The sequence below is a fragment of the Martes martes genome (genome assembly GCF_963455335.1).
Source record: "Martes martes genome assembly, chromosome: 8".
NCBI classification, from domain to species: Eukaryota; Metazoa; Chordata; class Mammalia; order Carnivora; family Mustelidae; genus Martes; species Martes martes.
In genome coordinates this window covers 103,603,265-103,627,236 of record NC_137895.1, presented here as the reverse complement: position 1 = coordinate 103,627,236, position 23,972 = coordinate 103,603,265, and the positions used below count along the sequence as shown (strand labels likewise).

Sequence of the window (23,972 nt, the reverse complement as noted above, 5' to 3'; positions counted from 1 at the left end):
CCTGACTTGCTAATTTTAGTCAGACTGGTGTGAAGTGGTATCTCATTGGGGTTTTGATTTGTATTTCCCTGATGCTGAGTGATGTGGAACATTTTTTCATGTGTCTGTTGGCCATTTGTATGTCTTCTTTGTAGAAACATCTGTTCATGTCTTTTGCCCATTTCTTGACTGGATTATTTGGTTTGGGGGTGTTGTTTGATAAGTTATTTATAGATCTTGGATACTAGCCCTTTATCTGATATGTCATTTGCAAATATCTTCTACCATTCCATAGACTGCCTTTCGGTTTTGTTGACTCTTTCCTTTGCTGTGCAGAAGCTTTTTATCTGGATTAAGTCCCAATAGTGAATTTTTGCTTTTGTTTCCCTTACCTTCGGAGATGTGTCTAGCAAGCTACCGTAGCTGAGGTCAAAAAGGACCTCTCCTCTAGGATTTTGATGGATTCCTGTCTATTTAGGTCTTTCATCCAGTTTGAGTTTATTTTTGTGTGTGGTGTAAGAAAATGGTCCAGTTTTCCCAGCACCATTTATTGAAAAGACTATCCTTTATCCATTGAGTATTTTTCCTGCTTTGTCAAAGATAAGTTGACCATAGAGTTAAAGGTCCATTTCTGGGTTCTTTATTCTGTTTCCTTGATCTATGTGTCTGTTTTTGAGCCAGTACCATACTGTCTTGATTATTACAGCTTTTTAATAGAGCTTGAAGTCTGTCATTGTGATGTTTCCTGCTTTGGTTTTCTTTTTCAACATTCCTCTGGCTCTTCAAGGTCTTTTCTAGTTCTATACAAATTTTAGGATTATTTGTTCCAGCTGTCAAAAATGTTGATGGTATTTTGATGGGGATTGCATTGAATGTGTAGATTGATTTGGGTAGCAAGACATTTTAACAATATTTATTCTTCCAATCCATGAGGGTGGAGGTTTTTCCATTTCTATGTGTCCTCTTCAATTTCTTTCTTAAGTATTCTATAGATTTTAGAGTACAGATCCTTTACCTCTTTGGTTTATTCCTAGATAGCTTATGGATTTGGGTGCAATTATAAATGGGATCGAGTCCTTAATTTCTCTTTCTTCTGTCTTACTGTAAATGTATAGAAATGCAACTGATTTCTGTGCATTGATTTTATATCCTGCCATATTGCTGAATTCCTGTATGAATTCTAGCAATTTTGGGGAAGAGTTTTTCAGTTTTTCTATAGAAAGTATCATGTCATCTGTGAAGAGTGAGGACTTGACTTCATCTTTGCCAATCTGAATGCCTTTTCTTTTTGTCGTCTGATTGCTGAGGCTAGGACTTCTAGTACTCTGTGGAACAACAGTGGTGAGAGTGGGCATCCCTGTTGTGTTCCTGACCCTAGGGAAAAAGCTCTCAAGATTTTCCCCACTAAGAATGGTATTAGCTGTGCGATTTTCATACATGGCTTTTATGATATTGAGGTATGGTCCGTCTATCCCTACACTGTGGAGAGTTTTAATCAAGAAAGAATGCTGTATTTTGTCAAATGCTTCTTCTACATCATTTGAGAGATTCATATGGTTCTTGTCCTTTCTTTTATTAATGAAATGTATCACAATGATTGATTTGTGAATGTTGAACCACCCTTGCAGCCCAGGAATAAATCCCACTTGGTTGTGGTGAATAATCCTTTTAAGATACCGTTGGATCCTAATGTCTAGTATCTCAGTGAAAATTTTGGCATTCATGTTCATCAGGGATACTGTTCTTTAATTCTCCTTTCTGATGGGGTCTTTGTCTAGTTTTGGGATCAAGGTAATGCTGGCTTCATAGAATGAGTTTGAAAGTTTTCCTTCCATTTCTATGTTTTGAAACAGCTTCAGAAGAATAGGTATTAGTTCTTCTTCAAATGTTTGGTAGAATTCCCCTGGGAAGCTCTCTGGCCCTGGACTCTTGTTTGAGATTTTTTTTGATTACTGTCAATTTCTTTGCTGGTTATGGGTCTGTTCAGGTTGTCTATTCTTTCTTGTTTCAGTTCTGGTAGTTTATAAGTTTCCAGGAATGCATCCATTTCTTCCAGATTGCCTATTTTGTTGGCTTATAGTTGCTCATGATATGTTCTTAAAATTTTATTTCCTTGGTGTTGGTTGTGATCTCTCCTCTTTCACTCATGATTTTATTAATTTGGGTCCTTTCTCTCTCTCTCTCTCTCTTTTTTTTTTTTTTTTTTGATAAGGGTAGCTAGGGGTTTATTGATCTTATTAATCTTTCAAAGGACCAGCTTCTAGTTTCATGGATCTGTTCTATTGTTCTTTTGGTTTCCAGTTCATTGATTTCTCTCTAATCTTTAGGATTTCTCTTCTCCTGCTTGATTTAGGCTTTATTTGCTGTTCTTTCTCCAGCTCCTTTAGGTGTAAGGTTAGCTTGTGTGTTTGAGACTTTGCTAATTTTTTGAGAAAGGCTTGTATTGCTATGTACTTCCCTCTTAGGACCACCTTTGCTGTATCCCAAAGATTTTGAACATTTGTGTTTCAATTTTCATTTATTTCCACGAGTTTTTAAAATTCTTCTTTAATTTCCTGGTTGACCCATTCATTCTTTAGTAGAATGCTCTTTAGCCTACAAGTGTTTGAGTTCCTTGCAAATTTCCTCTTGTGATTGAGTTTCAAGTTTCAAAGCATTGTGGTCTGAGAATATGCAGGGAATAACCCCAATCTTTTGATACCAGTCAAGACCTGATTTGTGACCCAGTATGTGATCTATTCTGGAGAATGTTCCATGTGCACTCAAGAAGAATGTGTATTCTGTTCATTTAGGATGGAATGCTCTGTATTTATCTGTGAAGTCCATCTGGTCCAGTGTGTCATTCAAAGCCCTTGTTTCTTTGTACATCTTCTGCTTAGATCTGTCCATTGCTGTGAGTGGGGTGTCAAAGTCCCCTATTATTATTGTATTATCAATCTATTTCTTTAATTTTGTTATTAATTTGTTTGCATAATTGGCTGTCCCCAAGTTAGTTGTATTAATATTTATAATTGTTAGATCTTGCTGGATAGACCCTTTAAGTACAATATAGTGTCCCTTTTCATTCCTTTCTACAGTCTTTGGTTTAAAATCTAATTTGCCTGATATCAGGATTGCTACCTCAGGTTGATTTTGATGTCCATTAGCATGATAAATTGTTCTCCACACCCTCACTTTCAATCTGGAGTCTAAAATGAATCTCTTGTAGTAGACAGCATATGGATGGATCTTGCCTCTTTTTTTCTTATCAAAAAGATACCCTGTATCTTTCAATAGGCGCATTTAGCCCATTTACATTCAGAGTAACTACTGAAAGATATGATTTTAGTACCACTGTATTACCTGTAAAGTCCTCGTTTCTGTAGATTGTTTCTTTCTGGTCTATGTTACATTTGGGCTCTCTCTTTGCTTACAAGATGCCCTTTAATATTTCTTGCAGGGCTGGTTTAGTGATCACAAATTCTTTTAGTTTCTGTTTGTCCTAGGAGCTCTTTATCTCTCTTTCCATTCTGAAAAACATCCTTGCTGGATGAAGTATTCTTGGCTGCATGTTTTTCTCATTTAGTACTCTGAACATATCATCCCAGCCCTTTCAGGCCAACCAGGTCTCTGTGGATAGGTCTTCTGCCAGTCTAATGTTTCTACCATTGCAAGTTAAGGACCTCTTATCTTGAGTTGCTTTCAGAATTTTCTCTATTATCTCTGAAATTTGGAAGCTTCACTATTATGTCAGGGTGTTGATTTATTTTTATTGATTTGGGGGGGGGGTTCTACCTGTTGGACTTGAATGCCTGTTTCCGTCCTCAGATTAGGGAAGTTCTCAGCCATGATTTGCTCAAATATACCTTCCGTCCCTCTCTCTCTTCTTCCTCTGGGACCCCAATAATTCTAATATTGTTTCACTTTATGGTATTGTTGATTTCTTTAATCCTCCCCTCATGGTCCATTAGTTGTTTTGCCCTCTTTTCCTTAGCTTCCTTCCTTTCTGTCATCTTGGCTTTTATGTCACTGATCTCCCTTCTGCATCATGTATTCTAGCTGTTAGAACATCCATTTAAGACTGCATCTCAGTTAAAGCATTTTTAATTTCAGCCTAATTAGATTTTTTCTGCACTAAGAGATTTTCTAATGTCTATTATGCTTTTTTGAAGTCCAGCTAATAACTTTATAATCATTATCCTGAATTCCAGCTCTGACATTTTACTTATATCCATATTGATTATATCTGTGGTGGAGTGTATTACCTCTGGTTCTTTCTTTTGTTGTGAATTCCTCCTTCTAGTCATTTTGCTCAAAGAAGAATGGATGAATGAAAGAACAATAAAAAATATCAACCATGACCCAAGCAAAATACCCACTAGAGAAATCTGAAGAGGTCAGAAACCAAAAAACAAAAGAAAATAAATGGGGGGTAGGGGAGAGAGAATAATCTCCCAGGTGGACAAAATAGGGTGATCCACTTGGCCCTGGGTGTATTTTGGTCTTTTAAAAGACACCAAATCCCGGGGCACCTGGGTGGCTCAGTGGGTTAGAGCCTCTGCGTTCAGCTCAGGTCATGATCCCAGGGTCCTGGGATCGAGCCCCACATCGGGCTCTCTGCTCTGTGGAGAGCCTGCTTTCTCCTCTCTCTCTGCCTGCCTCTCTGCCTACTTGTGATCTCTGTCTGTCAAATAAATAAATAAAATCTTTAAAAATAAATAAATAAATAAATAAATACACCAAATCCCAAATTTTAAAGAAAGCAATATGTATGTATGTGTGTGTGTGTGTATATATATGTATATATATACAGGGAAATATATATGTGTGTGTATATATATATATATATACAGGGAAATATATATATATGTATATATATACAGGGAAAGGAAGCCAAAAATTGAATATATCTATAAAATGTAAATGTAACAATAAAAGTTAAAAAAGGACTTAAGAACAAAGAACAAAGAGTTGATGAAATAAGAAACACGTTGAAAGAACAAAAAGGAAAAAAGAAAAGGAAAATTTTTAACTGAAAAATAAAAGAATCATGAGAAAAAAAATATTTGAATTTGATATATTATTTTCCCCTGGTGCTGGAGTTTTGCAATTCTGTGTGCTCTGTAAACTTGATATTTGCCTGATGTTCTGGCTGGTCTTCTGGGGGAGGGGCTGCTGTGCTGATTCTCAGGTATCTTCACCTGGGTGGAGCTGCAATGCCCCTTGCCAGGGGGCCAGGCTCTGTGTAGGCTGTTTGGGGTTGCTCTATGTGGCTTTTGTTCCCTAAAGGCTTTCAGGCCCCTTTAGAGGATGAAAATAAAAATGGCAGTGCCCCACTCTCCAGCCCTGAAGGTGAAAGATCATGGCCCCTTCTCTTCAGTAAACCCTCAGGGAAAAGCAGTCTTCACTTTTGTATGCACCAAACTCTGCAGACTTACTGCAGTTCACACTCATGCCAATGCTCCTGGGGGAAGGAGGGTTGCCATGGTTCTGACCTTTGCAGGGCCCCCACAGGCAGAGTGGCTGCCCCATCAGGCCATGGTTCTGGGTTTAGAGCAAACTGATTTAGAGCCCCCTCCTGGGCTCATTGACCATAGCTGGTTTCCCCTCTCTCAATGCTTGGGAACTCTGCTGGCTCAAGCACCCTCATTCTTTCTGTGACCCCGGGGATCCTGATACCATACTCTCCCACCTAGCATTCTGCCCCATTTCACCACCTGAGCACCTTTAAGGCAGGGACATCTTTCACCGGAGCAGATTTCTAAAGGTTCGGGTTTAGGTCTCCGGGGCTCTATCACTTTCCGGTAGCTGGCTTACGGAGACTCCCCCCACCCACCACCATTTATCTTCCAATATATCCTCTCAGATTCACTTCTTTGCACCTCCTACCTTGCAAAAAGTGGCCACTTTTCTATTTGTAGAATTCCAGCAGTTCTTTTTCTTACATCTCAGGTTGAATTCATAGGTGTTCAGAATGATTTGATAGATATGTAGCTAAAATTTCAGGGACCGGATGAAACGAGCCCCTACTCTTTTGCCATCTTGTCTCTCCTCCACAGGTAAGCCTTGATCCTTCCGTCTCTCATGTCTCTCACCTGTAAAATTAAGACATCTTTGGATAGCTCTCTTTTTTTTTTTTTTTGCCAACAAAAGATTGAAGATCAAATAAAATGTCTAACTTGCTTCAAAACTTACTGTGGACATACCAGGAGTGGCTGGAGGCTGGATGAACTGCAGGAAGCATGCTCCTCAGATGCATGTAGACACACCCCCCAGAATTGCTCCTCTGAGCTGGGGGAGCACACCGAGAGTAAAGGACACTGTCTGTAGGCGCTTGGCCTTGAACTGTTTTGGAATTTTCAATAGCAGAGTAAATTATTTTCTCACTGATCATTTGATTAGCTGCTGCTCACAATGACTTAAACCAAGAACAAGAGACTTCCCCCCATCTGTAAGTAGGTTATATAAGAGTTAGAGGGAACAGACTTCTCAAGGGCCCATTAAGTTCAAGCTGCAAATGTAGGCTTAAGTTATGCAAGGTGGAGATGAGACGCAGAAATCACAGAAACAAATATATGGCATACACAGACAACCAAGCCCTGCTACGGAAAGCTTTAATCACCACATGTAAAAACAATATATTCACATATCAAAAATGGCTCCAAATGCTTTAGCATCACCATAACAGTCTAGAAATGAAAGTTGCACTAATATAAAAAACTTCCTGTTCATAACCACAAGATTTATGAAACTGTTTCTTATAAACACATTTTTTTTACCCTGAGGCTGACATCAAAGTGGAAAAGAAAAATCACTATCAGCTGGAATTTGTTCAATGTATAATTTTAAAAATCATTTATTCATTAATCTGGAATAGGTTCTCTTTACTCTCGCCACGCATACTATGTGAGGACAAGAGGAAAAGGGGACAGATGGTTGTGTCCAGTCTATTATATACTAATTAGGAGTTCTCAACTCAATCTATTGATCAAAATCAAATGAATTTTAATATCAATTAATGCCACACTATCACACTGAAAATTTTATCAAAATTAGTTCTTCATTATAAAAGAATTGGCAGTACCTTGTCAGACAAGAAAAACAGAATTCTTTCTTACAATGTCTATTGCAACCCATTCTATTTACTACATCTGAGCCAACTAGTTAAGTTCAGAGTTCATACAGACTGCCTTGCAAACCTCAACTCTGGGCTTTTAGTCACAACTCGAGATAAGATCTGCACATCTACAAGAATAACTCCCAAATGCTACAACAGTTACTCCGTTTCAGTGATGGGAAGTGAAATGGTGTTAAATTGAAAAAAAGGAGAGCCATACTGAAGGGATTACTGTAACTTTTTTTTTTTTTTTTTGGTGTGTAAGTAACAAATAAATAGAATAAAAAGATTTTCAAAATCTGAATTCCTAATGTCTCTAACATTGTTCTTTTGTGAATGAATCTAGAGCAATAGTTTGCTATCTCTCACAAGGTAGTCTGGTGACTTTTATTCCAATTATTTCCATGATAATCTCTGCATGTTTCTAAAATGGGCTCTTCATAAATATTCACAGCCTTTCATGTAAACTGGCTCTTAATGTGCACATCTAAGTCAGGAAATCTTTGTTGCTGCTTGGTTTCAAAGTATTGTACATAACAGTTTCCTGTGTACTACTTACTTTCAACTGTACAGTTTCATGTATTCTGAGCTACAACAAAAATCTGGGGATATATGGCAGTTGAAGAATTACCAGGCCTAATATTGGTCTATATGCTTCCTTTTTATGATTTCTAGATGTTCTCCCAATGCAAATGACTAAAATGAACAACACAGGCATGGAACATTGACTGGCTTTTCCCTTAAAAGTTAACTTGTGTTCACAACTTCTCACTCAAAACTGAATGAGGATAATGGAGAGAGAATTCAGTATTAGACTGAGTTAGGAAAAGGTTTTCTGGCAAGGCTTGATACAGGTATGTTTTTCTTTCTTTCTTTCTTTCTTTTTTTTTTTTTCAGGTAGAATCATGGAAAACCAAGGTGGGGAAACACTCAACCATCATATGGCCAATTCCTCCAACTGACACCTGAACTCTTGTATGACATTTCTGCCAAGTCATTGTCTAGCCTCTGCCAGAATACCTCTAGGGGCAGGAAGCTGTTCCAACATTACTTATTCTTCTTTAGAATAGAATAATAGCAAAACAGATGGAACAGGTAAACAAACTTCCATTACACATGATTATGAACTGGATCTAACTTTTTAAGTGTTAGCAGATTGTCAATTTACTACTCAAAAGACTAAACCAGATTTGTTCCAAGCACCCCCTGCATTCTGCAATGATTCAAAATGGGGAGATCCAACTTAAAAATGTGAGTAGTAGGAATCGCTGTTGAATAGCTGTGTGTGGTGGGGAGCAGATAAGGAATCTTACAAGTAATTATTGTAGGGACCCCAAAGCAAAGGGAAAAATACAAGTTTTGGAAAAGCAGTAAGTGTTTCATGTTGAAGAGGCAGTAAACACTGTGTGGAGCAAGTCATGGCATGAGAATTCAAGAGCCCTGGTGGGTGAACTGTGGACTAATTACAGTCTGCGGAACTTGTCAGTTCTGATGTAGGAGATAAGACAATGACATCAGCAGTCTCAGACTGCACTCTGCTCCCCTGGGCAATCAGAAGCTGGACACTCTACCTTGACTTTCTCCTTTTGGTTGGTCTGGCAGCTTGGTAAATAACATTTTTATTTCTGATTTCTCCCACGGTACTCAGCCTGCTTTGAGATTTTAAATCCCCGCTTTGGAAGACCAACAAGACAATGTATTGATTGGTGGATAATAATGTCAGGATTCAATTTACAAAGGATCAATTCCTCTGAAGGGACACAGTTATGTCTGTTTTTTTTTTATTTTTTGGACATATATATGAATAAATATAACACACACATAAACTTTACACACTCTGAATGATCACGGTAATTGAGACTCAGCTGATTCAGTTTGGAGTGCTACCTTTCGCCTCTGTGTTCAAATGGCAACAGTATCGTATCAATCTTTAACAAACAAGACTACGAGCAACGGACAAAAACAAAACAACAAAAAACCAACCTTAAAGTCAGTATGTCTTTTTATATGGAGGCCACTTTTTTTTTTCATATCTGTTTCAAAAGTATCAGATAGTGAACATTTAGTGGCTAGATGACAGGAGAGCAAATCTTCCTGCAAAAAAAGCACAGAACTTCCTTGACCACTGAGATTTGGAAGTGAAATCAATAAAAGTCTATTAAGTACTCAGGATAGATCTGGTTGGCATCAAACACCACAAAGATCTTTGGGTCCCAGGTATCATCCACACAGCTGTCATATAAATTCACATAGCTCCCGTCTTTGGAAGGAGGTCGCATGTATTTGGAGTCTCCGTTTATGTAATCTCCAATTAGCACTCGAGCGAGAAACATAGATTTATATGTTCTAAACAGATGCCGCTGTTGCAAGCTTACGCCATGAATTTGGAATGTGTTTCCATGTTTTATGTCGTCTTTGCAGAAGCGACTGGAGTAAATAGCATCTCTAGCAAAATAGGTTCCTTAAACGAAAAGGACCAAGAAAAAAAAAAGCCAGGATTACTCTGAAGAATATATGAAACACAAGCAAAAACACTCTAATTGTAAGGGGAATAGACACATGGAATCATCTAAGGAAAATAGATGTGGAATTTCCTCGTCTATAGATCTCTGAGAGAGAACAGAAATCCATGGATAAATTTTTTATAAATTTTTATACCATTCCATGCCATCAACACCCTCCCCTACTCCCACCAAAATGAAGTGACCAGACTTCCGTTTTGGAAAGAAAGCTTACAAAGAAATCCAGTATGTAAGACACAGACAAACTATTCCTGTGAGTAAGCGTGTGGTGAGACCTGAGTTTGAGCTGCTTGGGTCTCCCATTCATTTCTATTTGCCTCCACTGCCTTCCTCAGCCCACGGCCCTCGTCCAGCACCCACCGGCACTCTGCTGAGCACAGTGAGAATGACTGGTCTGCAGAGATTACTTCAAAACCCAAGAAACCACATTTCTATGTTACAGGGTGACAAGTCAAGAATATTTCTGGAGATAACAGAACCCAATAACCACGAAAAGGGCTTCTGAAGAGTGTAGTGCTGTTCCTATCTGAGCACTTCAGAAGAACAACTTCACACAGGTTTGTCACCGAAATCTGAAAACTCAATAAAGCATCAACTCTTCCAAAAGGGTAGCCGTAGGAGACTGACATCATGAAGGCAATATTTACTCTAAAAAATTTGGGAAATGAATCGCCAAGTCTCAGATTACGCCGTACTGACAGGATTAACAGCAACACTTTTCCCATCCCTGTAGTTAAATCAATAGAATGGCCTTTTCAGTAATTATTTTAAAAAATTAATCTACTTTAGGAAAACGTAGCATGTCTCCATCCTAAGTAGTAGCCAGCTCTCTTGTGGGAGATAAGGTACAAAGTAAGGACCAAAAAAATAAATGCCCATCCCTATCTTTTCTCCTCATCTCTCACCAAAATTTCCTTGAGTCATGGGCATAAAATGGAGAGCTTGGACTTTCACAACTTTAGAAAAAGGTGAGGAATTCCCCCATTATTCCTCATTGCTCGTTAATATGGCTAGTTACCATTTTTGAAAAATCAAAACAAAAAGTACTAGTACCTAGACCTGTCCACAATGCAATGAATGCATTTTATAGTACTCTGTATATCTGATATAAAAGAGTTTATTATAGAGACTTACCCATGGAAAGGATTTATACATGGAAATTAAGTGTAACGCAAAAATCAGCTAATTGGGACATGATTGTCCCACCTGAATGACTGGGACTGCGGGAGCTATTTAATCTGAAGGAGGTGTCAAAGTCTTACTTCTACCCTGTACATGCAGGAAGTGGCTTTTCTGTGGCTCAGAAATTCTGAGGGTGTGCAAGGAACCTAGCAGAGTAACTTTTAACTTAATGACTATCAAACTCCTGACTTACGAAACAATCTCTAAAGAGAGAAGAATCTCTCAGAGGACTCCAACGAGACCTGGAATTCTGATAATTACCTTTCCCAAAGAGAGCACCATGGATACCATTTATTCTCCAATCGAAGTTATGAATGCAAATTGCTTCCACAAATTCACTGCTGGTACCATGAAAGAGCATTTGTTCATTAATCTGAGGCACGCCTCTTTTTTTCTTGAGCTGAGCCTTTTTCCTAAAAACACAATATACCCAGGCACAAAACACACAGAGAAACGGACCATAAGTCACAATTACAAATTTTCAGAAGAGCCAAGTTCAACACAAAGGGTGAAACAGAAAATACTTCCTTAACATAAATCATAAATGGACAAAGCAACTCTGAAAGAGAAATAATCTCGAATGTTCTTGAATACATAATCATCTTACCAAAAAATTATTAGTTAAAACTGAGACCTAAGACTGAAAATTATACCAAAAACTATAGCTATCCCAGATGATGTTCCATCATAGTGAAGGTTTAACTGATTGCCTAAACCAGCCAAGCTTTACAGATGCCTAAAAATGACACTACAAACAATTAAATAATATAAAGGTCACAGTCTTTATTTATTCTTTTCTTTTTTTAAATTCAATTAGCCAAAGTATAGTACATCACTAGTTTTTGATATAATGTTCAATGATTCCTCAGTTGAGTATAACACCCAGTGCTCACCATATCATGCACCCTCTTTAATACCCATCACCCAGTTAACCCATACCCCCACCTACCTCCCTTTCTGCAACCCTCAGTTTGTTTCCCGGAGTCAAGAGTCTCGTGATTTATCTCCTCTCTGATTTCTCCCCATTCCATTTTAAATACTGAACTCCTTCAGCAGGGACCATGCCCTAATCTTTTTATCTCCAGAGACTAGAAAACATTGGTTAGATTGAAGTGAATTTTGTATCTTAGAGCTGGGAGGAACATGAAGCCATCCACTTCAACCCACTTCCCAATGGACAAATCTCTTCTTACACATAAAAAGATATTCAATACAGGACTGACTGTAACAGTAAAAAACAAACAAATTGAAAACAGCCTCATATTGCATAGCTTCCAGGCCTTTTTCTTTCCTGGACAGCCTTTAGTTGACAAGAATCTGCTGGATATCTTCTAATTTATAAATGTCAGTAAGAAATAGAAGCAGAGTCCAGATATCATCAGCCACCACCAGCTCTCCTGGCTTACCAGTGGCATGACTTTGTAGTTACTCCAAACCTCCAATTCTCAAACCAGACCTCTTTTTGGCTGGCTATATTTGTAAAGCTGATTTATAGGCCTAATGTAGTAGATTGATTTCAATTAAACTTTATCTTGAAAAGCAATTTTTTAAAGATGTGTAATTTATAAACAACATGCAACTTAGTGACTTTGTGGGGGAATGACAGTTGCATTTAAATGAGAGAAGTGGAAATTGTCTTTCTCAAGAGTCATTCGGCAACATGTATCAAAACTTAAACGTATGTGGTTTGGTCTACTGGTGACAGTCTTTTGACCATTAAGCATGAGGTTAGAAGAGTGTGCATTAAACAAATAGGTCCTTCAGAAAAACCCAGCATGTTTTCACTGAGAACAAATTTGCTGACTTTCTTTTTTAGACCTGCAGGTACCACATTTTTTTTTTTTTAATGATACATACAGGTTGCTGTTCCAAGCAAAGAAAAAATCTTTAAAAAAAAAAAAGATAATCAAATCTTTTTGACTGTTTCAATCTTCCAAGGTCTTTCTGACTCGTGATTCATTCACACAACAAATAGGCTACACCGTCTCATGTTAAATCTTTCACAAGAGTGATAAGCAAGCCCTCTACATTTTCATCCAAATTACTGATAAAAATATTGAAGGGCTCAAGAAGAAAGCAAGCATGCCACTCAAGTTACTCTCAGCCCAAGACTTTCAACTGGGTATTAATTTTTCTCTTTGAACTATCACCCAGCATACATTTCTCTATCTTGCAACTAGTAAAAGAATGTTTGTCAACCACTTTGTAGAAAAAACCCAGTTATACTGTCTAGGGCCTTGGTCATCTACCACTATGGTAATTCTCTTATTTAGCTGGGCATTTGTGAATCTATACTGTTTTTTCCTAAGTAGATATTTTAGTATACATCTTCCTAAGTTCAAGCTTCGCCAACTGTAATGACTAGAAACCACTCTAAAATCAGGATATTCACCATTATACTTCTCAGGCACAGATTAGAATAATTTCTGGTTTGAAAATTCACCTGAGTCTCTCACAGTATGAGCACTGAAAATCTGCTCAGTCACTGGATTGGACGTGGCATATATCCCCATAGAAGGCAGAGTGGGCTGGGGTAGGCAAAGCTTTGCATCCCCACAGCATAGTTAATTCTAGTACTAACTACTAAGGCACCTATGAAATGTGGAGATTCGTGACATACTATGATCTTGGGGTTCTGGAAAGGCTAACTTTGAGCTCTGGGACCTCTTGGGCTATAGCTAAAGCTTTGCGGAATATCACAGGATTCAAACCACACCAAGTTCTTCATGACCCTGCCCACCTTGGTCCAACCTGACAGCCACTTCTGAACTTCTGGAAAATACGGCAGCACCCACTTCTCAACGATATCTTAAAATTAACCACCCTCTCAGGGACTAGCCAAAAGGACTAAGTTGCCATGTGCCCTAAATTGCAACAGGAATAACTTCGGGCTCCAGACCAAGGTACGTTCGCCTAGGTTTAGACCAGTGGTTCTCCATGCTGGCTGAGCATTAGAATCACCTGCAGAACTTGTTAAAGACAAACGTGTCAGAACACAGAGGTTCTGATTCAGTAGACCCAGGATGGGCAACAGACATCATCATGTGTTAAAGAGTTCTGCAGGTGATTCTGCTGGGTGGCCAGGGCAGAGAACCTCTCATCTGAATCCACACTCTTCATGAGACTGCAGCTTTCACTGCTCTTAATTCCTTGCTGTCCCATCCTTCCCAACCCTGGATCAATCCAACTGCTTTCCCTCTCTGCTCTTAAATATGGACTGCTGAAATAAATCATACAACACACCTGGGTTTCCGCTCCAAATCCACATATTCCAACATCAGCTAAGCTATCAACACTGATGGAAATCCTATGGTTCCCAGGTTAGTTCTTTCTCCCTCATTTTCCACACTGGCCATTCCAAATCTCCTCTTTCCTCCATCTCTCCCTCTTATCTACACCTCCCTAACCCTTCATTCGCTGTAGGCTGCCTCACCTATTTCACCAAAGACACTGAAAGTTTTGGGAAGGAACCCCATAACGTAACCCCTCTCCTCATCCCCTACCTCTACTTATCTATAAACATGACTGGGCCACCCTCGTCTAGCTCCTTCTGTATATTCTAGTATATTGTCTGAATTCCTCCCTATCACATTTCTTTAGGAGCCTTAATACATCAATTACCTTTCCCTTTCTCTTGTCCTTTAAACTCTCCCTCTCTGGGTTTTTTCCTACTGTAATTTGCATGTGTTCAGATCGCTCCCATCTTTAACTTAAAAAATCATAATAGAACAAAACGAAGACCCCTTCCCAAATCCACAGTATCCAACTTCTCACATCCCTCTTCTTCTTTACTGGCAAGCTTCTCGGAAGAGCTGCCTACATTTGCTGAATATTAACATAGCCTCCACCAACATGGCTCTCATCCAGGGTACCAATGACCATGTCGCAAAATCTGAAGGACATAATTCAGTATCATCTTACTTGGCATCTCTTTTATATGTGATCCTGAGGATGACACCTACTTGCTTAAATCACTTTCTTCCTTTGATTTCTAACTCTACCTTCTATTGGTTTTCTTCTACCTTCTGTGGTTGTTACTTCTCTGTTTCTGCCTTGAGTTTTCCTCTGTCCATCCCTTCGTCCTCTTCTTTTCTTAATCTACATACACTCCCTGGTTATCTTATCAATCCTATGGCTTCTACTACCTCACATTTTCTAATAATTCCAAAACCTTTATTTCTAGTCTACACTACTTTCCTGAGTCAACACACATACACCAACTACTACTTCTGCCCATTCCTCCCTAAAGACAAAGACCAAAATCTGTTCCTGCCCATATTCCTTTAGTCAACCAAAGTGAGTCAGAAATTCTAGAGTTATCTTTCCTGTTTCTTTATTCACACCACTGAACACATTAAATCGTCATTCTACATCCTTAGTATCTCAAATCCATCCTCTTCACTCCAACACAGCAGATGCCACTTTGGTTCAGGCCACACAATGTGTCTTGGTTTAATTACTGAAACAATTTCCTAAATTGGTCTCCCTGCTTCTACCTGTGACTCCTTCAAATCAACATTTCTCAACCTCCACACTAGTGCCACTTTGGGCTAACTAACTAACTGATAACAGTCTTAATTCCCCATCCAACCACATGACAATTAAAAATCATCTCCAGTCATTGCCAAAAATCCCCTGGTGGGGAAAATAACTTCTTATTGAGAACCACTGCTTTAAACCCCTTCTCCACAGTATAGCCTGATATATTATTTTTCTAAAATGCAAACTGGATTGATCATTCTCTTCCTTCATGTTCTATAATGGATTTCCACTGTCCAGGAAAAAAATCCAAACCCCTCAGTTTGATTTATAAGGCCCTGCACGGTCTGCTCCTGCTAACTCTCTGACCTCAATTCCGGATCAATTCAACTCAAGTAAGACTACTGAAGAAAATCACACAACCATTCCAATGGCTCTACTACAAACTCCTGTATGCCCAGCCTCTTGGCCACCTTTCTACCTTCTTCTCTAATCATTCATCTTAATTTTTATTTTCCTTTTTTTTAAAGATTTTTAAATTATTTATTTATTTGACAGAGAGACAGAGCGATCACAAGTAGGCAGGGGAGGGGGAAAGCAGGCTCCCTGCTGAGTAGAGAGCCCGATTCGGGGCTCGATCCCAGGATCCTGGGATCATGACCTGAGCCGAAGGCAGAGGCTTAACCCACTGAGCCACCCAGGCGTCCTTAATTTTTATTTTCATTTCATTTCAATTTATTCTCATTTTATTTTCACTGGTATTCAATTTCATTTTCACTTCAATTTATTTCATTTCAATTGCCTGGCTCCTTGTCCAAATTATGGTCCTGTACACTGTTATGTTCCAAGTGTGCCTAGAATACCGTCTGACACAAACTAGGTGCTACAACATATTTGTTGGAAGAGGGGAGAGAAGTAAAAAAGGCCTGCACAACATGGAAACAGATGCCTGAGTGACTCACATGGGCCTCGCCACCTGTATAGTGAGTCAGAGGTTACACGATGATGAGAATGAGTAGGATTTTAGTTCTTCATGGAGATGTCAAAATAACAGGCTGTTCTTACAATGAGACCCAATATTTTCTACTGTCAGAGCAGGTAACAGGTTCATTTACCATCACAGATTCCTGCAGGCCAACATTACATAAAATCATGAAGGGCGTTGACGGAGTGAAACCATTTCCAGTAAAATCCCAAGTATATAATGTTTAAACAAGGGGATTCGCTGGTATATTTTACCACTAGGATTGAATTGAGACAACGCAAACTATTTCAGAGGCCTGATTAAGAACAATGAATTAAGTTTTCATCAGACCATTTTAGAAAAATCTCACTTTATTCAATGAGAGAATAAAATTAAAGGGGGGAGAGAAGCCTCCATCTTCCTTGACAAAAGGATCATCTAACAAGAACCCAATAAAACCTTCTACACTCAGTTAAATTCATTATTGTCAGAAATGAAAGTTGGCTTGGTTCAAAGACTCAAGACTGTAAAGAATACTCCACCAAAAACTCCTTGTATTACCATAAACTGTTATGGCAGTAAAACTGGAATATACTCAGGCCGTATTACTACTTATCAGAAGCATGAAAGAATTCCACGTATCGTTACCAAACAAAAGTTAGGACGAATTTTCAAATATATGGGAATGAAATGAGTTAAGGTCTGTGATTTGCTCTGAAATAGTTTAGCAACAACAATAATAGAAATAAAGGAGAAAGATTATGTGCAGTAAATCCTAACAGGTTAAGTCAGGATGATGGATACATTATATTATGCATTACATTCATTATATTGGACTCTATTATTTGAAATTTTCCTGAGTAAATATTAAAAGTCTACTCATATATAGGGGCACCGGGGTAGCTCAGTCAGCTTAGTGACCTACTCGTGATTTAGGCTCAGGTCATGATCTCATGGGTCCTAAGACAGAGCCCCACGTGTGGCTCTGCGTTCAGCTGGGAGTCTGCTTGAAGATTCTCTCTCTCTGCCCCTCCCCCACAACTGTGGGCATGTGTGGGCATGTGATTTCTGTCTCTAAGATAAATACATTTTTTAAAAAGGTCTGCTATATTTTAAAAAATCAGAAATTATGTATCATAAATTAAAAAAAATATTTCAGGAAGCCATTGTTTTAAATAGTATTTGTTATAAAAAAATATAGCACAGCAGGTTAATTTGGACAACACCTTTAAGTTTTCTCTAATGGGCTTTATTTTTAGGGTAAACGCATACTGAGCAATCCGACGGGTTGTTTCCAATCTTAATTAAGTAGTCAACTGAGATTTTAAATCTACTGCATACACTGGGCCTAGCAGGACATTTGAAGGTGTGTTTCACAATGTCCTCCAAAACAAAGCAAGCAAATGACTACAGTCAAGATGGTGGAATTGCTTTTTCTGAAAATTCAACAATGTTTCCAGAGACTTCTAAGTCCACATACAGGGCTGTGGCAACCAAAGCCACGCCAACAAGCCTGAACAGTTTCCTCAACTCCCTCCCGTTTCTGACTGCAGCCACGACGCAGAGCTCTGCCCCTTGAAAGCCACAGTGCTGCAAGTGAGCCTGGACTTGACCTCCAGGGTGGCTCTCTGTCACCAGCCCTCACCCTGTCCCCCAGGGAGCGTGCTGACATGGAGCGCTGAGACACACACACAACTGGCACAACCACCACCAAAAGACAACGCGGGTCAACACTGGCGCTTCACCTTCTCTAAGACTCCAGAAGCCTCAGAGGCCAAAGAGAGGGCCGGGGCCAGATGCCACCTCACCTGCAGAAGAACTCCCACAAGTCCAGGTTTTGAATTCTCTGGATTCTTTTAATTCTGCCGCGGTCCATTGTTTTCCCAAAGAGACTGGCAACCTCGTTATACTCGTGTGTTTGACTGTGCAAAGGAACCAGCTGAAAAAAGAAGTTTGCACAGTTTTACAGGGGCCCCTTCTGCTCTCGCACAGGGCAGCTGGCCAGCCCCACTCTTACCTGATACGGCACGTCGGTGTTCACATTCTCCCAGTGTGGGGGCATGGGGATGGCCTCATTTTCACAGATGTAACTTTAAATGGCAAAAGACACAACACAGTATTAGATGCTGGTGATAATGATGGTTGATTTAATTCCACCTTTTCTCCAAAGCTGAATTTTCATGTTTGGGATATTGTGACAAATGCAATTAACTGAAGCCCTCGGTTCTTTATTTTCAAATATTTACTCAATGTCTCCTGTGTGCTGCGTTTTGGGTGCTGAACTGACAACTTTGATGGAAAACAGCTGATCTTGAATAACATCAAAATTTCAAAAATGGTTGTTTAATTCTGTCATTTTTTTTCTAAAATTGCCAGAAATTCTTTAAAATGTAAGGAATATTTTAAATAAAGGCATTTCCAAGAAGAAAACCAAACCTTTGATTAAAAAAACCTTTTCTTTAACAGATTGATATTGCCTATCAAATAAAATCCAAACCCTTCAGCCATATGTTCAATGTCTTTCAAGCTCTAACTCAAACCTAAACTTTTCTCTGTTGACTGCCATCTATTCCCCACACAGAGACTGTGGTAATTCACAGTGTGGCCAGTGAAACTTTGAAAACCTGCCCACCACGCTGAAGCCCCCGGATGGGAACACAGAAAAAGATGGTAATTTGGAGGGCTTCATGGCAAAAGGCTGAAAAGAACATACTGATCTCCTGGGGACTGGAGGTTACTGGAAGAAAGTCATAAATTTCAAGCTTGTCTTTAGCTTCCTTTTTAAAGCTCACTGTGATTTTTAAAAGATCCTGTAATCATACATTTTAAAAATGAGCATGTATGAAGAAGGAGACAGTGAACAGTTTCCTCTCTCTCCAATTGTCACCTCTTGCCCCAACTATAAGTAATCAGGTTTTTTTAGACTTCGGGGTATTATTCTTTCAGACTTCTTTAGGTTATCACAAACCAAATTTTTACACAAATGATAGCAAAAACAGGTTCCTTGCAGCCATTTTTTCCCCACTTATTATGTTCTTAAAGATCCTTCTGTATCAGTAGGTAGAGAGTATCCTCATGCCCAGTCCCTACCACAGAACCTGGCCAGGGTAAACACTCCATACAGGGTGGTTAAATGAATGAGTGCAGTTGATTTTGCAGGTGCACAGAATTCTATGGTACAGATAAACCATCATTTCTGTAAAAGGTCCCTTGTTGATGGTATTTAGCTTGTCTTTGACTTTTTGCTACTGTTAAGAATGCTGCAAAAAACAAGGTTATTCTTTTGCCATTTTACACACCCACTAATGCATCTGTAGGATAACATCTTTGAAATGGGATTCCTGGGTCAGAGAACATATTTATTTAGGATTCTGACAGATACTGTCCAAATGTCCTCCTTGAACGTTGGATTCATTAATATTACCACCAGAAATGGAGAGAATTCCTATTTCCCAACAACCTCTCCAAAAAGGGGTGTTATCAAACTTTTGAATTTCTGACAGTTTGATAGTAAAAAAAAATAGTCTGGTATTGGGGTGCGTGGGTGGCTCAGTTGGTTAAGCGACTGCCTTTGGCTCAGACCATGCTCCTGGAGTCCTGGGATCAGCTCCCACATCGGGCTCCCAGCTCCACGGGGAGTCTGCTTCTCCCTCTGACCTTCTCCCCTCTCGTGCTCTCTCTTGCTCTCTCTCAAATAAAATAAAATCTTTAAAAATAAAATTTAAAAAAATAGTCTGGTATAATTTGTAGTTCTTTTATGAGTGAGGTCATACGTTTCTAATGGGTCGTAGGTCTTCTACGCAGAGATTCAGATATTACAGAGATGAGCCCTTGAAGGTAAGAGCGTCAGTACTTTTCCCAGTGTTCGTGTTTCGTTTTTGTTTTTGTTTTGTTCTTCTTGTTGTTTTTCAGGGGTTTTTGCTTTGTTTTGTTTTTTACTTTCCCTGAAACATCTTCTAGCCTTGGAAAAGGTTTTTTTTCCCTAATTTTTATGTACCCCATAGCCTTAATTAATTGTAATTTCCTTGCCAGTAGGAAATGTAAACCACTCCCCTTGCATGTAACACATGCTTGATATATTCCTGCCACAAATGAATAGATCCGTATCAATGGTCACTTGCTTTACTCCTTGCTCTACTGTAGCCTAACTGTTCCCCCTCTATCATAACATGGCGTATTGTCTTCCATTCTGGTTATTCTCTCCCTCTCCTGGCTTCTATAGTCCGTGACAGAACAAAGTGCTCGACCCCACAGTGTGCTGCTTCTCCCCACCAAGGTACACCAGAAATAATAACGTACAATTTCACTAATAATTTCCATGATTATAACTCCTTTTTTGCCCAGATTACACACTCTTGGAAGCTAAGTAATTTCTTTATTATATTCCTCGTACTCAAGAATAAAGACATGATGTGGCTGGTAAGAAAATAATATATTCTCCATATTCCATAGAAGTACTAGGGCATTCATTCTATAAGTACCTAAATAACATTTAAATCATGATGTTAAAATATAAGCCAAAGGTCTTAAGAAACAAATGGGTAGAAACTTAAAGCATTTCTTTCCTTACTCTAATGCTTTCAGAATATCTCCCTGAGAAGAGCAAAGGAGTATATATCCCCTCCAATTCACATGCTAGTATTTTTTTTTTTATTCTGATTGACTCTATTCTTTCAACAGTAGGGATATCAATATTCGCTTGGGCAGAAAATAGGAGGTATGCTCTAAGATTTTCCCCTTCACTTTCATTCACATGAATAACAAACACATATTCTCTTCTGGCATCTCCGCCTCTCTTTTCAGGCTGTGTGCAGCCAGTGAGAGCAAAAAGGAAAATGTGCAACCAGCCCTGGGAGCAGAGAGCCATGCTGCTGGCCTGCTGCTCCAGCCCCTCCTGCAGGCCTCCTTTGGTCACGACAGATTGGAAATCACTCCCAGGAGTCCCCCAGTGGGGATAAGTGGAGGTAGAGACAAAATGGGCAACTGCCTAGGATTTATGGCCCGCATAACTGGATGGTTCTGTCAGAGTATTTGCAAGTTAATTCAAGCCTACTTCAGTAAGCTATTTCAAGGACTTGTAGCGGAGACCATGTGGCATTATGTAACTGTCCTAAAGAAATGAAAACATGTCAAAATATACAGGGAAATGAAGAGGACAACAGGGAAGGAAAAAAGGACAGAAAATAATCATATTGTTAGTTCATCAACCATTGTGAATTTCAGTAACAGAAAGAGCAGTATCAAGCTCATGAAATAACCTACCCAGACATTTTCAGACTATTTATTCCTCTGTCAGATACTGAGAAAAAGGAGAAAAGCCCACTCTTCCTACCCCTATTCTCTTTACAATACCTGAAAGCACTGATAGAAAAGGGGGCTCTTTTTATTAAGCGCTGTTTTCCAGTGATGAGATTCATTTGCTTCATTTCTGTACACAAAGACAAAGATATTAGGTAAGTGGTAGGAACATATTGTGCTGCAAACAGTCACGAAGATGTGTAGCCACACCACCTGGCGATATGGAACCCTGGGGCTTGGGGAGGAGCTGACAAGCACAGTCTATCAAGGACATCTTACCATATCTATTTACCACGACATAAAAGTGCTATTCAGGAGGTGCCTGGGTGGCTCAGTCAGTTAAGCGTCTGCCTTCGGCTCAGGTCATGGTCCCAGGGTCCTGGGATCGAGCCCCACATCAGGCTCCCTGCTCAACAGGGAGTCTGCTTCTTCCTCTCCCTCTGCCCCTCCCCCTGCTTGTGCTCCCTCTCTCCATCAGATGAATAAATAAAATCTCTTAAAAAAAAAAAAAAGTGCTACTCAGGGAGTGGGGCTTTATGGCATGATCTGTGCTCACACACAGGGTGTTGGGCTCCTGCAGCCCAGTAGGCAGGGCCCACTCCTTTCTGTATCCCACTGCCCATAAGCAGACGCTACAGTGCCAGAATTCCAAACTTTGGAAAATGAAGAGTCCTCGGAAGAGAATGAAATTATAGAAACAAATCTTTTGGTTGGTTTATTAGGGGAAAGTGTACTTTGATTTCTCCAAAAATTTGGGGGAAGGTAAAAAGATATGTTACCACCATAGAACTTACGCAACTCACAGAACTCCAAAAACTGGTATATTTCTTGCCTTCTCTCGAAATTGTATACCCAAACCAAAAAAATAGAAAACCCGCTAGATGCAATATATACTTGTTAAAGAGATTCTAGTGATAGAAGTCTAATTAACTAACTGAAGGTGTCATTTCCCTCTCTCTTCTGTGCCTTAGCTGTGGCACTAGCATCAGGTCCACTTCTTTGTTCCCACAAAGCTAAGAATTGAGGCTTAATGTGAGATGCTAGTCCCTCTGTCTTATCTAACTAGCATCATTTCATTCCAAAATAAAGAGGCTCGCCCATCCAGGCAAAGGCTATAAGGTATGAAGTATGTTCTTCTCTTTCTAGATTCTCTTAGGTTCTGTCCACAATGGCATCACCACTGTGCAGGAAAAAGCAAGATCATCTCAGCACGGGGAGCAAAGCCTGTGGTGTCATCTTAAAGCAGCTCACTCTGAGTTTCTGTTTTACCATTTTTATCTAGAGCACCTGAGTTGGCTTGTGGCAGAATGTCTGGGGTAATTTTACAAACAGTACACGTGAAATGCTGATACCTGTAACTTTGATGTAGTGTCATTATATAAAGGCTGGTGAAATTGAATGATTATATGTGACTCTTATTCTTTGATAAAGACTTTTTTTTTTTTTAATAAACAGCATTGCTTGGGAGAAAGCTCTCCCCACAATCTCATCTACTAAAAATTACTCTTTCAGAAAGATGTGGCTTGTTGAATTATCTACCGAATGCTTTGATAAACTTTATCCTTGTCATGCAGCCTGGTGTGTGTGTATCATGGTGTCTCAGTATTGCTTCCAACAGGCACTTGTACACAAGATGTCTAAAAGTTCTAACAGACGCCTTCTGTCTAAACTGAGGCCAAAAGACAAATATTAGGGTCCCTTAAAGGCAATCTATTTGCCTAATGTCATAAAAAAAAGTGATGGCCAGTCAGGAGTAAGAATATATTAAACTATAATTCTTGCTAATCAAACAAGCTTTGGGGGAGACAATAATCATCAGCGATTTGGTTGCATCAACCTCTTACTGGACAAAACCCCTTCACCATTTCTGGGTCTTAGCTCCTCCAAGGAGATTTCCGAAGACTTCACCACCCTACTGCACCACAACACACTACTAACTGTGTATAAAGATACTGCTCATAGAAGCTGCGATGCAACAGCTAGACGACTGAGCCATGCAGCAGCCAAATGCTTTATTAAGAAAGCCTCCCTGGGGTGCCTGGCTGGTTCAGTCAGTAGAGCATATGACCCTTGACCTTGGAGTTTGAGCCCAACATTGGGTGTAGAGATTACTTTAAAAATAAAATCTTAAAAAAAAAAAAAAATCCTCCCCATCCAGGTGTTCTATGTCTCTATGCAACCAACAGCTGAAACTACCAGCTTGAAACTGAAAGAGTTGAATTCTACAGGTTTTTCATGGGATACCTAAAACCACACCCATATATCATGGATGAAATCCAAAGTGGGGCTGATTTCCAGATTAGCTGGCTATTCTGTGAAAGAGACAATGAAATCAGAAAATGGTAGAAGGCAATGTCCATTAAAGAAATAGTTTTCTGGCAAAGACACTAGGAGAATGGGTCCTTCAGCTGAACTTTTGTCTTCAAACTATCACCAGCTAGTGTTACTAACC

The 23,972-nt window shown here is 39.4% G+C and overlaps 1 protein-coding gene across 5 annotated transcripts in view; it reads right to left on the bottom strand.

The window, feature by feature from the left end:
* Window positions 1-7,969: 7,969 nt before the first annotated feature.
* The window catches only part of PARP11 (poly(ADP-ribose) polymerase family member 11), a 37,856-nt gene continuing 21,853 nt past the window's right edge, over window positions 7,970-23,972 (bottom strand). For all 5 annotated transcript variants that reach the window (XM_080810476.1, XM_080810473.1, XM_080810474.1 and 2 more), the window contains 5 exons: window positions 21,575-21,650; window positions 18,240-18,312; window positions 18,031-18,161; window positions 11,041-11,192; window positions 7,970-9,536 (listed from right to left, as the gene is read on the bottom strand). In XM_080810476.1, coding sequence (XP_080666602.1) covers window positions 9,220-9,536; window positions 11,041-11,192; window positions 18,031-18,161; window positions 18,240-18,312; window positions 21,575-21,650 — 749 coding nt within the window. In that variant the 3' untranslated portion in view covers window positions 7,970-9,219. The remainder of the gene's footprint in view (window positions 9,537-11,040; window positions 11,193-18,030; window positions 18,162-18,239; window positions 18,313-21,574; window positions 21,651-23,972) is intronic.